General features: G+C 39.2%; 1 protein-coding gene across 1 annotated transcript in view; it reads left to right on the forward strand.

The window, feature by feature from the left end:
* ABCA1 (ATP binding cassette subfamily A member 1) overlaps positions 1–15,109 on the forward strand; it is a 160,278-nt gene that overhangs the window by 129,514 nt on the left and 15,655 nt on the right. Inside the window, 10 exon segments of the mRNA XM_020995438.2 lie at positions 1,105–1,294; positions 2,690–2,784; positions 3,828–3,860; positions 5,334–5,439; positions 7,035–7,109; positions 7,638–7,807; positions 8,557–8,734; positions 10,790–10,905; positions 10,995–11,139; positions 13,420–13,543. Coding sequence (XP_020851097.1) covers positions 1,105–1,294; positions 2,690–2,784; positions 3,828–3,860; positions 5,334–5,439; positions 7,035–7,109; positions 7,638–7,807; positions 8,557–8,734; positions 10,790–10,905; positions 10,995–11,139; positions 13,420–13,543 — 1,232 coding nt within the window.

Here is a 15,109-nt window from a genome sequence, read left to right on the forward strand (position 1 = left end):
GCTGCCCCAATTTGTCTGCTTTTCAGAGTAATAGGTATAAGAATTCTGAATTACTCAGAAGCATAGAATTATGGAAATATAATTGTGGTTATTGTTTCAACCGCCTTTGCATTTAATTGACATTATTCCTCTGTATTCCATGATCAGAAGAGTTTTCCCCAATTTCTAAATATAGTGCCATCCTTTTATTGATTGTAAGGTACAAGTAAATACGAGCTCAGGTCTTCCTGACTGCAGGCCCATGCTCTGTCCTCTGCACCACTCAGCTGCACCAAATCTTAGTTGTTTCTGATGACTGTTTTTCAGGCTTTAAATACATATACAACTAATCACTGAAGTTAATAGAAGTGTTATGTCCTTACATCTGAGAACATAATTTTCCAATCAGTTTTGTTCAGTTGTGTAAAAACCCTGTTCACACCAGTTTCTCTTCTTTTATACCTGGAATGTGGCTAATACTTAATTCAGGCAGTTTTTTCTCAGTTTATTCTCTTGATAAGAACTGTCAGCCTCTGTATTGGAAAAAATTTGAAGGAAGTCCAAGTTTAAATGAAGGAAAAAAATTTTTTTTGGTAAGGGTATCCCTCAATCAATACAGAATGCCACCTGCTATGCATCTTTTGATCAGAGAGGGTTGCCTTAGGACACTAAGATCCCCAGGGTCACATAGTCAGTATGAGTGAGAGGTGAGACTTTGACTTTGGGTCTTTCTGACTCTGAGGTTATCTTGTTCACTTTTTGAAAATGAGTGTGTTTATATCCAATCTATGTCATTTCTCATATTTTCCATATTTTTTTTTTCAAAAATCACCAGCAGTAGCTCAGCAGTTACGACTGCCATTTCTTCCAGTCCCCTGAGATGTCATTTGCCTGGGCCTGGTGACTTTGAATTCATTGAAGGCTACCATGTTCCCTCTCATTACTTCCTTGCTTATCTATTATCTCCAAATCTAGGGTGTTTGCCAATCTTCCTTAGGTTCTTATTATTTCTGTTTTGAAAACCCAAGTTAGTAAAGGATAGGAAGAGGAGTTGACAGTTAAAGATGCCTGGGAAAGTCAGATTTCTTCCAGGTGACTTTAGATTCAATTTTCCTGTTTCTTCAGGGATGTGCCATGTGAGGTAGGTGAAGATAAATGGACTACAGCTTCTGTCCCTGAGTCTGTACTGGACATGTTCCAGAAAGGGAACTGGTCAATGGAGAGCCCTTCGCCTTCCTGTGAGTGCAGTAATGACAAGATAAAGAAAATGCTTCCTGTGTGCCCTGCTGGCGCAGGCGGATTGCCTCCTCCCCAGGTGAGTTTATTTCTTCATTCTCAGCCTATAACAAAACAATAGATATGGCAAATTTGTTAGTGTTTATTAAGCAGGAAAGGATGAGATTGCATCAAGGAAGTTTTTTCCAGGTAGTTATTTTTGTGATCTGAGTCAAGGTGAGTTATTTTAATGCTGGTGAAAATATGTAGGTGTTTTAAAAGTAGTATCATTTTGTGTGTGTGTGTAGTACAACTGTATCCATATCTTAGTGTTTTCCTCTCAATCTATAGTATACAAAAATCTACATTAAACATTTAAGAAACATCCCTTTGGAGCATAATGTTTCTGCTTCTAAACCAAAGCCAGCTATTAACACCTCTTTAGAAGGTAGGTTGTATCACACTCTCTTGATGAAGTGAGGGCCTATTGCATTGAAAATGTGTATATCTTAAAGCAATTTCTCTGGCACACTACCTTGGGACATGAGTTATCTGCAAGGAGGAACTTACAGATTTTATCATTGCCTTCACCCTGCCCATTATCAGTGTTCTAAACTCAAGCAGAATATGCTGTTGCTTTGTATGGTAAGAAACAATGTCTGTGTTAATGGGAATTCAGTGTGTAAACTATGAGGCATGAACAAATCCTCTCACATATTTCTGAGCTGTCATCACTTGTTTATTTGCACAGAATAATTACTGGGAAACCATTTTCTTTGTGCCACTTGTAGCATAACCTATTGAGTTTAAAAGGCTAGGGGGTGGTTCATATCTAAATAAAGTGGGGGCGGCTAGATGGCACAGTAAATAGAGCACTGGCCCTGGAGTCAAGAGGACCTGAATTCAAATCTGTCCTCAGACACTTGACACTTAGACGCTGTGTGACCCTGGGCAAGTCACTTAACCCATTGCCTAGCCAAATAAATAAATAAATGAATGAATAGGGTGGACAAAATGGAGCAGTAGACTCCATTTTATGCTGCCTTCCCTCTATTGATTATCGTCAATTTAACTTGCACATACGTAGTTATTTACATGCAGTGTCCCTACTAGTCCTGATGGTTTTTATTTGATTCCTCAGCCTCATGATGGGAGTGATGAAATGTCTTTTGGCTTGGATTCATTTGTTTGAGATTTTACACCTGATTGAGAACTACATGGGGGAAAAGTCTTTTGCCTTTGAATCCTCATTGCTTAGCAGAATCCCTGGCATATAGTAGGTGCTTAATAAATGCTTTTGACTGTTGAGTGACTTGATTATTGGCCTGAATGGGCTACTGCAATGGCAATCTCCTATGACCCTTGCTGTATAATTACAAGGAGTCCCCAAATCTCATAACTGTATTGTTCAGTAATGTATCCATTTTCAAGCTGTAGTGTTCAGTTTGAACTAACTGTTATTACTGAACAGTAAAGATTGTATTTGATCTGACAGAGAAAACAAAATACATCTGACATCCTTCAGAACTTGACTGGAAGAAACATATCAGACTATCTGGTGAAGACCTATGTCCAGATCATAGCAAAAAGGTGCTTGTTTTATAATTTATGTTCCTTATTTATTAGTAAATTGTTAAGGGAAACTTTTTCTGGTAGAATAGAGTGGAGAGGGGAGGAAAACCACATTCTCTGTAGGGTGGTATGCTTGATAACTTGTTAAGATGTGATCCCAAGGCCAGTTAGATGATTTGTAGTGATGTGTTTTCAATTAATTGCTCACATTTCTATTTCAATTTGCAAGCATTGCCTTATTTGGCCTTCACAGCAATCCCATGAGCTATATACAGGGGTGGGGAACCTGCAGCCTGAAAGGCCACATGTGGCCCTCTAGGTCCTTAAGTGCAGCCCTTTGACTGAATCCAAACTTCATAGAACAAATCTCCTTAATAAAAGAATTTGTTTTGTAAAACTCAGTCAAAAGGTTCCACCCAAGAAACTAGAAGGCCACATGTGGCCTCCAGGCCTAAGGCCTCAGGTTCTCCACCCGTGGTACAAGTATTGTGACTTGCCCCAAGGCCATGCATCTAGTAAGTGGAAGAACCAGAATTTGAATATAGGTTTTCAGATCCCACATTACCTTTCTACAGGGTGCTTCTTAGTTTTTTTTTTCTTTCAAGTAACTGTTATTAGGAGCTGAAAGCTTAAATGGTTGAGAGGTCAGAAAGGGATAGAGATTTAAATTTTCAACATTCTCATGCATTTCTGAAGTAGTTATTTGCAAATTCAACATTCCTTTGTAGAGAAAAAGCAGTCTCTTTAAATCATGTGATTAGGACTATTATAAGTACTGTCTTTGTAAAATAAAAATATCCAGGCATTATAGATTAATTTGGTACATTAATCATATTAGAAAGGGCACAGTTTGTAAGCTTAAGAAAAAAGAATGACATTATGATTATTGATTTCCATCCCCCCCTCTTGCTGCTTTCTTATCCCCTAAGTTTTCTTTTTCATTTCCCCCTCCATCTTCTCCTCTTTGGTTAGTATTCTGCTATTCAATTTACTCATTTCTCACTGGCAGGAACAGTTTCAGTGTCTTTAAAATGATTTTTGTTTCTTTTGTTTTTTTGCAGCTTGAAGAACAAGATCTGGGTAAATGAGTTTAGGTAAGTCTGTGACTTTTTTTGCTTTGTCGTTGGTTTTCTTTGATTCTTCAGCCTCATGATGGGAGTGGTGAAATGTCTTTTGGCTTGCCTTTATTCCTTTGGGATGTTACACCTGATTGAGAACTGCATGGGGAAAGCAGAAAGTGTGGGGGACATGGGATGAATGAACGATGTGGAATTCCTTTTTATTTGTGGAATTAAACCATAGATTCATACTGTAGAGCAGGAATGTCAAACTCAAATAGAAATGGAGACCACTCATCAATGTATAAGGTTTTCTGTGGCCACATATTGATGTAATATTATCTTATGTTTTATTGTATTTTAATTTATTTTGTAAAATGTTTTCCAAGTACAATTTAATCTGGTTGGGCTTTAGTTAAATCAGGAGTGTTATGGACTTCATGTGGCCCAGGGGCCACATTTTTGGTACCTTTGATCTAGAGGTCTGCAAAGAGCATTAAGTTTGGAGTGCCTGGCCAGCTCTGACTGTTGACCACAAATATCAAGTCCTCTCCTGCAACCCCAGTGAGCTTATAGACAGACCTTACTAACTTGTGACTTCAGGTTTGGCAGAAAAGATGGTGGTGTGAGGTGTTAAGTCTAGTTATATTTTACCCCCAAAGGCCAGATGAGTTTGTCACAGTCCTGAGGGATTTGAGAGTTGAGAGTCAGAGTTAGCAGTGATTGCATAAGGTTCGAAGATGCTGAAAGAAGAATTCAGGGTCACTCTTGAGTATTGGGTCCTGGATGTTCTTAGGGGGAAAAAACTGTAGCAAGCCTTGGCCATTCTGAGCCTTGAAGGAGAAGGTAGAGAAGGGAAGAGGCCAAGAAAAAATGAAAAGGGGAAGTAGGGAGGGCCTTTTGGTGTGCTTTGAACTGATTTAGAAGTGGGTGGAAAAATTAGCAGTGCAGATAGGAGACATTGTGCCAGGATCCTTCTCACTAGCCTCCTTCCCATTTCTTCCCTGAGCACTGGTGAGTTTATTCCTACACCTATACCAAGCAGACAAACTCTTGGAGTGTCTCTGGGATCCATGTTACTAGGCATAAGCCAAAGGCCTATCTCTAACTCCGAGGCTAATGTGGAACAGAATGCATCCCAGCCCACCAACCTCCAGGTTTGCTCAGGTCCGTAAAGGCAGACCACTTGGCCCTTAGGGTCAAGGGAATACATTTTACCATTCTCCTCATACCTCAGGATTCTAATTCTAGAGTTACATGTTTACCTGGATCCTCTTTGAATTTCTATAATTCCCACCGTCACCCACAGAAGCTTCATAAAGTAAACTGAGAGCAGATATAGTTTAGACTGAGCCTAACATGCAGATTGCAATACAATTCTGGTTTTGTATTTACTTTGAGGAGGAAGCAATCCCAAGTTTAAACATAAATTATGAAGACTGGGAGTGAGGGACACATTGCAACTGTTTAGTCTACCCTTAAAGAACTGTCTGATTTTTTTTTCCCAAGGTATGGTGGCTTTTCATTGGGTACCAGTAATGTGCGTGGATTACCTCAAAATAATGAAATTAATGTTGCCATCAACCAAGTGAAGAAACTCTTTCAGCTGACCAAGGTATGGAGTAGTATGGCATGTCCAAGATCATGCCTGGAAGATGTCTAACTTTCTGTATTGGCATATGCATTGGCTAGTCATGTTACAGAGAGAGCTGATAACTGGGTAACACTGTCATTCATAGTCAGGAAACATGCCAGATATGGTCACTGAGAGGAATAAATCTCTCTGCCAATTGCCTAGATGGATGTTAACCAAATTCCTTCTGGGAAGATTGTGGATTGGTGCCAGCTGGCTTCGAACTACCTCACATGGCTCCTCCCCTCTCCTGCCCCATCCTTCACCCTTTGTTCCTAGGCAGGAAAACATGAGATTGGAATAAGCTCTATAGTCCCAGTATCCAAGGCTAGAGAGACATTGATAATAAAATAACATCATTAACAAGTCAGAATAGTTTGGGCATTTGAGAGCTAACCCCAAGAGTGGGAGAGGGGGAAAGAGAGCAGGAAAAGAGTTTGGGACTGCAACAGCCCAGAGAAAGAAGTTATCCTCTTTCCTGGCCAGCTGGGAGTGCCAGGTCCCTGGCTAGAATCAGAATCCTTATCAAGCCAAATAAAGTGCTGAGCTTTGCTTCACTCTGTCCTGTGTCTTGCCTTCACTTCCCAGCACCTATCCAAGTGGACCAGCAGTCTCCTATATTGAGGCTAAAGGAGAATCTCTTGATTTAAATCAAAAATCCTTGAACCTCTGTCAAAAAATAGTTGGTGATTAATTTCTGAGATAATCCGATTATGTGAATCTGCCCGGGGGTGGGGGAAACAAACTGTATTTTAAAGAGCCATTCCTAAAACAGTGGCTCACTGTGAAGAAAATGTGATCATTTTCTTGTTCAGTTGGCTTTTGTCCTTGATTTGGTATAAAGCATAGGTTCACACACACACGTGCATGTAAAGCCCAAGAATGCAGCAGTTGAAGGTTAATTTCAGGGCTGCCTGACCTTCTAGTTAGTGCCTTCTGAACCTAGTGTTGGCTTGTGCCAGTGATGCCCTTCAAGAATGGTGGGACTCACAGAGCTGTGGTAGCTGTCAACACCAACCAGCCTACTCCAAATGTGTTCAGTTACCAACACAAAGTGCAGTATTTTAAAATGCACAAGGCTGTTGTTGCATGTGTATTCTCCTTCATAGGTTTGTGTATTTTCCATAGTTCTCAGGTTCATGAAGAGAATTAAGTCAATCCAGGCAAATCTTTAAAGTCTTTTTGGGGAGATGGGGGTTGGGAGGGTAGACAGTAAATGAAGAAAAGTCTTCTGCAGTCTCAGGGTAATGTGGGGTAGTGGAGAGAGGGCTAGCCTTGGAGTCTGAAAGTCAAGGGGTCAAGTCCCGCTTAGGACACATACGAGCCATGTGACCATTAACTTCCCAGACAACTCCCTTAACACTATAAATTATAGATAAGTGACCTGTCTTCGTTAGCAGAGAGAAGTCTCACATCAGAAGTTCTTTAGACTGGTAAAATTAAATCTAGACAAAAAAGAAAATAATGTAAAATAATACTTATAGAAAGCTGCCTATTTACTCTTTATACAGGTAAAACATTCCCTGCCAGTATGAAATGTAACATTTGGTTTTGTGTTTGTTCTTTGCCATTCATAGGGCAGTTCTGCAGATCGATTTCTCAACAGTTTAGGAAGCTTCATGACAGGACTGGACACCAAAAATACTGTCAAGGTAAATCCCCTTCATGGCCATGATACCTGCTAGCCTCATGAGAACTCTAGGCCAAATATTACCCTCCCTCAGATAATAAGATTGAATAAGGCTATTCATAAGAGAATGGATTTGTGACTCCACCTTGTAGGCAAGTAGGTGTCATGGTGGATAAAGTGGTAGGTTTGGAATTGGGAAGACCTGATTTCAAATTTAGCCTCAGACACTAGGTGTATGAACCTGGAGAGGTCAATTAACCTCTGCTGCTTCGTTTCTTCAATATAGAGATAATAATAGCACCTACTTCCTGGGTTTGTTGTGAGGATCAAATGAGATAGTATTTGTAAAAGCACTTAGCACAGGGCCTGGCAATAATAGTAGATGTCTGCTAAATGCTTCTTCCCTTTCCTCTACATGATATGTGTTTGTAATACATTTTTTTATGACTTTTATGATTATACCCAATATGGAAATTGGGCATAAATGTCCAATTCTGAGAGTGGGTTGCTTAAAAGGAGTTAGTTCAAAGTCGGCTTTTTTGTCTTTCAGGTGTGGTTCAATAACAAGGGTTGGCATGCCATTGGCTCCTTCCTGAATGTCATCAATAATGCCATCCTCAGAGCCAACTTACCCAAGGGAGAGAATCCCAGCAGCTATGGCATTACTGCTTTTAATCACCCTCTGAATCTGACCAAGCAGCAACTCTCCGAAGTGGCTTTGTAAGCTTTGGGGACGGGGAAAGAAAAGAGTATTGGGGAGGTGGGCTTCATTCACCCATTTAATTTGTCCCATATTTATCAAATGCTTACTAAGTGGAGGCACTATCATGAGCTCTGGGGGAAGATAGAAAGATAAATAATTAATTCATAGTCCTGGCGATCATGGAGTTTACAGGTCTGGAAGAGTATTTGACATGTGAAAATGACTCTAATACAAAATAGAATGAGAAAAAGAGGTGCGAGAGGGAAAGATGATTTCCAAATTGAGTGATGGGGGAGAGAGGCATTTGAGCTAGGTCTTGAAGGATGGATAGGATTTCCACAGGTGTGAGGATTTTGAGGAAGTATAGGAAGAGCCTTATGACTGTAATAAAGAGGGGGGACAAAGGCATAGATGCAGCAAAAACACAGGATATGTACAAGGAATGAGTAGTAGTCTAGTTTGGCTAGAGTACAGGGTCCATGGTAGACTGTTGTGTGAAATAAGGCTGAGACCTCTCCCATATGAGGGCAGGGATTATGCCATTAAAATTTTTTATATCCCCGTAACTTAGCACAATGCTATGATGTGTATAGTAGGTATTTTAATAATTTTTCAAATTTTAATTTAGTTGATATTCAAAGAGCCTGTTGATTTTGAGAATAATTTCCAAAGTATTATTATTGGTTTACATGGTTTAATTTATGATTTCGAACACCCAGTCGAATCTCTTTCTGGTCTAATGGATCCTTTGAAATGTTTTTTTCAGGATGACTACTTCAGTAGATGTCCTTGTTTCCATCTGCGTGATCTTTGCAATGTCCTTCGTCCCAGCCAGCTTTGTTGTGTTCTTGATCCAGGAGCGCGTTAGCAAAGCTAAACATCTACAGTTCATCAGTGGCGTAAAACCTGTCATCTACTGGCTTTCTAACTTTGTCTGGGATATGGTAAGAGCATGGTGCTAAATAGCTCATTTGGGGTACTCCAGTTCACAGTGCATGGCAGGAATCAGTATTGTGGGAAAGTAATAGGATTAAAAAGAGATGCCCAGAAGGAAAATAAAGCAGCTGCATAGTCTCTTACTCTGTTTCATCATTATAAATTATCATTAAATATATGATGTTATGCAAAGAGCCTTGACTTGGAGTCAAAAAACTTGAGCTTAGTAAGTTTAATCATAGGACCTTGAGCAAGTCACTTCCCTCTACCTGCTCCAACCCCATTCCTTTCTTGTGCCTCAGTATCCTTCTTTGTAAAGTGGAGTAATTGGACTTGATCTCTGAGTTCTTATCTAGCTATGCATATTTGATACAAGGAATTTTTCCATCAATGGGATGGCAGGAAGTGGGGGGAGAAGAAAATAGATTTCTGTTCATTAAAAGCACTTTAAAATAGGTTGGAGGGTGATACAGTTGTGGAATATTGCATATACTTTTAGATGAGGTCACTGTATTATATATTTTGTTTAAATTTTTTTACTTTGTGTTACAAGAGACTTCCCATGGAATTGGGGGGTAGTAAGTTAATATTCATGTTTTAAAAACAAAACATGCCTACAAAACTTTAAAAAAAGATCTCCATGTTACATTTTTATTAATGCAACCAAATTGTATTAGCTCGTTTCATAGTTGGCTTATTTTGGGCTTGAGATCCATACTTCCAGTCTTTTTCAAGTGTATTGTTGTCTGTTCCTATCACCTCCATTTTATACTTTTGCAGTTAATTTTCTGAACTTACATGCAGGACTTTTCGTCCCTGTCAAATTTCTCTTTTAGTCAAGTCCATTATTCTTACTGTTGTGATTTTTTTTTTTTTGTATCTTGAAATTTTTGAATTTCACCTGGTGGTGTAAATATTCCTCAAGTATATCTTTTATGACTTTATTCAAGTTATTCATCAAAATATCAAATATCATAGGCCCAAAGACTTATCATATTAAAAATACCATAAATCATAAAAAATCATAAAATACCACAGCCATATGGTATTTACTAGAGGTTCAACATCGATTCATTTATTCAACCATCTATCAGTTTTTCCCAACCTAGGTAAATTGGTTCTTAACCATCATTGAGTTAAAATTTTTCAGTTTTAACATCTGAAGACATTTAAGACACAGATTTTGAAATTGACCTTTTCACGGTGATATAATTCTGCTGCTCATTTTATGGATACTTTTTAATGGGCTCATTTTACAGGGAACACAATATCATTAAAAACACATTTATTCTGGGATTTCAAAGATCTTGATTAGAGTCTTGGCTTACATATCTGATAATTGAATGACCTTGTGTAATTTGGGTCCACTATCTGAGCCTTAGTTTCTACATCTAGAAAATGAGAATAATAATATCTGCCCTATCTATCTCATCGTGTTATTGGGAACATAAAATTAAATAATGAATGTGAAATTGTAAAGGATAAAGCGCTATATAAATTAAATGTAAGGGTATTGCTATTTTTATAATTAGGGTTAACTGTAATGTGGCATTATATCATTACTTAGAAGATCTATGAATTCATAGGCATGGGTATATGGGTACAGCACAAAACAGTGTCGACCCTTCCATGTCTTGGTAGTCAGACTTCAGGAATTTGTATGCTTCCCTCATTCTGAAGAGAATTCATTAAAACAAAAAATTATTATTATTAACCATGGTCAAATCACAACATATTGTTGCTAATATCAATAATAATAATTTATTTTCTGCCAATTAAAAGGAAGCTCTTGAAACTTAAAACTTATCCTTCAGTAGGTATACTCAGTGTGACATCTAAGAAAAAAAATGTTAGAAAAATAGAAACAATGTGAAATTTATGAGATCGTCCAAGTGTAAAATGCTTGTCAGAATTTATTGCCTAATACCTCGATTGATATCATTCGTCTACTGTTATTCTCAGATGTGTTTAACTGCCCTTTGTTATCATTAAAGGGAAAAGGTTTGGATATAGTTGTAGAGCTAAGGATGAACTCTTATGTTATCTTTTTTTTTTCCTTTCAGTGCAACTATGTGGTACCTGCTACATTGGTAATCATCATCTTCATCTGCTTCCAACAAAAGTCCTATGTATCTTCCACCAACCTGCCTGTGCTGGCTCTGCTTCTCTTGCTTTATGGGTAGGCATTTTAGGTCTAGAGTTTGATGAATGAAGAGTAACTGAAACAAGAAATAATGCTTAATGTTATCATATTTTATGTCTTACTAGGTGGTCAATAACCCCTCTCATGTACCCAGCCTCCTTTGTTTTCAAGATCCCCAGCACAGCTTACGTGGTCCTCACTAGTGTGAACCTCTTCATTGGAATTAATGGAAGTGTGGCCACTTTTGTCTTAGAACTCTTCACTAACAATGTGAGTACTGCAATTCCTTTAGTAGTTATTAGCATTTTGATTGCAAATATCTGATGGGTTGTTGTGATTGTCATAGAGGAAATGTTGCATTGTAGAACAGATGGTAACCCTGGAAAACCTTGGTTCAAGTCCCACCTCTGACACTAGCTGGGTGACAGTGGTCAAATCACTTCACTTCTGTGATCCTCAGAATCTTCATCTGTAAAATGGGATGATAATGCCTGTAGTGCTTACCTCAGAGGGATATGTTGAAGCTCAAATGAGATAATGTGTGTGTGAAGTACTTTGCAGAATTTAAACCACTAGGTAAATGGCAGTTATTATTATTACCTAAAACATGTATTTGGGTATTTGAATAACCAAAGCAATGAGATCATGTATCCTTAGAAGTATTGAGTGTTTGAAAAGACACCAATATTTGGTTTAGAATGTACTCTAATATCGTGAATTAAAGCAAAACTGATATGCTATGAGGTACCATCCCATCTATCTGGGTGAAATTTACTTAAGAAATAACAAGAGCTTACAGTTATATAATACTTGATTCAAAAACACTTCTCTCACAACAGCCCTGATATTTGGTGCAGGTAGTGTTACGTTCCATTTTACAGATGAAGAAACTATAAGCTCAGAGAGGTTGAACAGCTTGCCCATGGTTTGACATCCAGTAAATGTCAGAGGCTGAATTCAACCCCACATCTCCTGATTCCCAATCTGATTCTCTTTCCTTTATTCTTGGGGGCCAAGTTTTCCCTATAGCTAGAAGTCTTATGCCCTTTAATCAAGACTTTTCCATTTCAGCCTATTTTGATGGAAATAAATCTGATTTCCTGCCTTCAGGAACAGAGTATATTGGAACACCATTTAACTTTTTTTTTTTAAATGGTCATCATTTTGGACATGTTATTGTATTTTTCTCTAGAGAAATGATAATCATTGGGCCCATAAAGTTTGTAGGGCTAGTTGTCATTATATTAATGGCTGTACCTAGGCTGCTAAACTTTTGAGCTGTCTGTCGGTCTCTCTCTCTGTCTGTCTCTGTCTGTCTCTCTCTCTCTCTCTCTCTCTCTCTCTCTCTCGGAGACAGTTGAGATGAAATGACTTCTCCAGGGTCACACAGCCAGTAAGTGTCTGAGGCTGGATTTGAACTCAGGTCCTCCTGACTCCAGGGCTGTGCTCTAGCCACTGAGCAACCTAGCTGCCTCTTTTTGAACTGTTTCTGCTTTTTATAGTTTGCCTAAGTCCTGCCTTGTTCACAAGTTGTCTATTGTTACTTTCGTCTCTTGCCTGTTTTCCTTTCTTTTCTACCTTTGATCCATTCTGGTTTTGTTACCCAGAAGTCCTGTAACACAAAACGTGTTCAGCTTAAGTATAATAGAAGAGTAGATTCTAAGTGAGGACCTCTCTTGTAAGTAAAATGAGTAAGTTTCAGAGCACGCATTTTGTCACATTCATTTTGGCTGCATGGAAGCTTTTCATTTGTTTGTTTCTTATTCTCAGTTGTGTTCTGGGTGAGTAGCATGCCAGTTATTGTAGATACTCGCTTTGGCACAGCCTTTGAGAAGCCTGGTCCCCTCTCTGCCATGATGATGCAATGGAGCATCACTCCAAAAGTGAACTTGGAATGTGTATCAGGGTGGAGTTATAGCAGACTATACACAAGCCACTGGATAAATGTCCACAGTTTCCAACTTGTATGCATTTTGTCCTACCTAAGGCATTTTTCTGAACTTTCCAAAGGATGTTTCTTATTTCATCAACCATGATTGCTAATGCTTTTTGGTAACTGAAATCGGAGATTTGCATTACTATGATAGAATCTCAAAGTTTAAAGGAACTTCAACGGTCACATATTCCACCTTGTACCTGAGCAAGACTTCCATCTCCCAAACAAGTGGTCACCTAACTTCTACTTGACAGCCTCAGTGAAGGGGAACTTGTTACCCCCAGGCGGTCCATTCTACATTTGGATAACTCTTGATTGTTAGAACTTTCCCTAATATTGAGCTGAAATTTATCTCTCTGCATCGCTTCTTGTTCTTCCTTCTGGAGCCAAGTGGAACAAATTAAATTTCTCTTTTTGATGATAGCTGTCTTCAAATACTTGAAGCTGCAAATGCTTGAAGACAGCTATCACATCTTCTGTAAATTGTCTTTATGTTAGGTTAAACATCTCCAGTTCCTTCGACTACTCTCAGGCAACACATTTGCTCTTTATTCTGATTTTATAGATGCCAAATGCTGCTGATAACAGGTTTTTTTTAATGTTTGTTTTAACAGAAGCTCAACAATATTAATGATATCTTGAAGTCTGTGTTCCTAATATTCCCTCACTTCTGTCTGGGCCGGGGACTAATTGACATGGTGAAAAATCAGGCAATGGCTGATGCACTAGAAAGGTTTGGTAAGTGAATACTCTTCATATATCCTTTACTTTTGCATATGAACATAAATGGCCTTAGGGCATTACCACTTTCTTGCCTTCCTCTTTGAACAACAAATTCAAGTTTTCTTTCCTGTACTTGGCTTTATTTCCTTCATCAGCAGGTCATATCCTGTTTTTACTAGGTTGTTCACCCCATTTACACCTGTCCCCTTTCCATGACCCTGTATCCAGCACTCAGAAGTGAGGTGGCATATTGGGTGTAAAAGCATAAACCTTTTAGTGAGAAAAATACTGGTTCCTGTGTGGTCTCAGTATGTTGGTACTATTGAGTGAGCTTGTTGGGTCTTTAAGAAAGGCAGGCAAGCCCTCATCTTTGAAACTTGAAGCTACCTCAGGAAAGGAAATAAAAGAAGAAATATTGATTCTTTAAAGTCAGACAAATCAAAAGCTAATGTTAACGCAGAAAACTATTTGTTGTCTGTTATATGCTCTGTAAAGATAATTCGTTGTGGCTTTGTGGATTCTCTTACATCTCTCCATATTTATTCACTGTCTTCATAATTAAAGCTCCACAAAGAGGGGGACTTCTGGGAGCCAAGATGGTAGAGTAAGCACAAATCACAGTAACTCCCTTACTGACCTCCAAACAACCATAAAATAGCACCCCAAAACAAATCCTGGAACAGCAGAACCAGCAAAAAGATGGGGTGAAATAATCTTTTAGCCCAAGAAACTTTGGAAGATCGGCAAGAAGGGTCTGTTTCACTCAGGCAAAAGGGGAGCGTAGTCCAGGACAGGAAGCATCCAGTAAGCCAACAGCAAACAGGAGATCCTGAGCTCTGGTACAGTGAAGCAGGCACTACCAGGGACCCCCCACATGCCTCATTATAGCTAGGGGAATGGGCAGACTCCGGTTCTAAGAACTGCCCTGTGCTTCAGCTCAGGCCAGCAGCCAGAGAGCCCTGTGCTTCAGTGGAGCCCCAGGGAAACACAGAAATATCCCACCAGCCTCAGCACGTGCCAGACACCAGCACTAGGATCCCGCCTTAGCTTCAGCTAAGCTGCCAGACCTCTGTGGCCACCAGCGACCCCAGCTCCCCAAGCCGCTCCCTCAGCATAGCATCAGACGTGAGGGTCCCCTGTGGGCCTCAAGGCATCATCAGTGCAGTGCCAAGTAAACAGCCAGGGCCTGTAGCCTCTGGCACAAGAAGCCTAAGACAGTGCCCTTGCACCCCAGGAGCAGAGCTTAAATTTAAAACAAAGGGAAAAGGCCAAAACAGATAAACAGAAAACAACAACAAAGAAGAATCTGACCATAGAAAGTTATTATAGTGACAAGGAAGATCAAGACACAAACTCAGAGGAGGACAACAGTGTCAAAACATCTGTGGGCAAAACCCCAAAGAAAAATGGAAAATGGTCTCAAGTCCAGAAAGAACTCATGGAAGAGTTAAAAAAGGAGTTTGAAAATCATATAAGAGGTAGAAGAAAAATTGGGAAAAGAAATGAGAATGATACAAGAGAATTATGAGAAGAGGATCAGCAGCTTGGAAAAAGAAAAGAACTGCTTAAACAATTGGCCAA

Source organism: Phascolarctos cinereus, unplaced genomic scaffold (assembly GCF_003287225.1).
Source record: "Phascolarctos cinereus isolate Bilbo 61053 unplaced genomic scaffold, phaCin_HiC Scaffold_4;HRSCAF=312, whole genome shotgun sequence".
In the NCBI taxonomy this organism is placed as follows: domain Eukaryota; kingdom Metazoa; phylum Chordata; class Mammalia; order Diprotodontia; family Phascolarctidae; genus Phascolarctos; species Phascolarctos cinereus.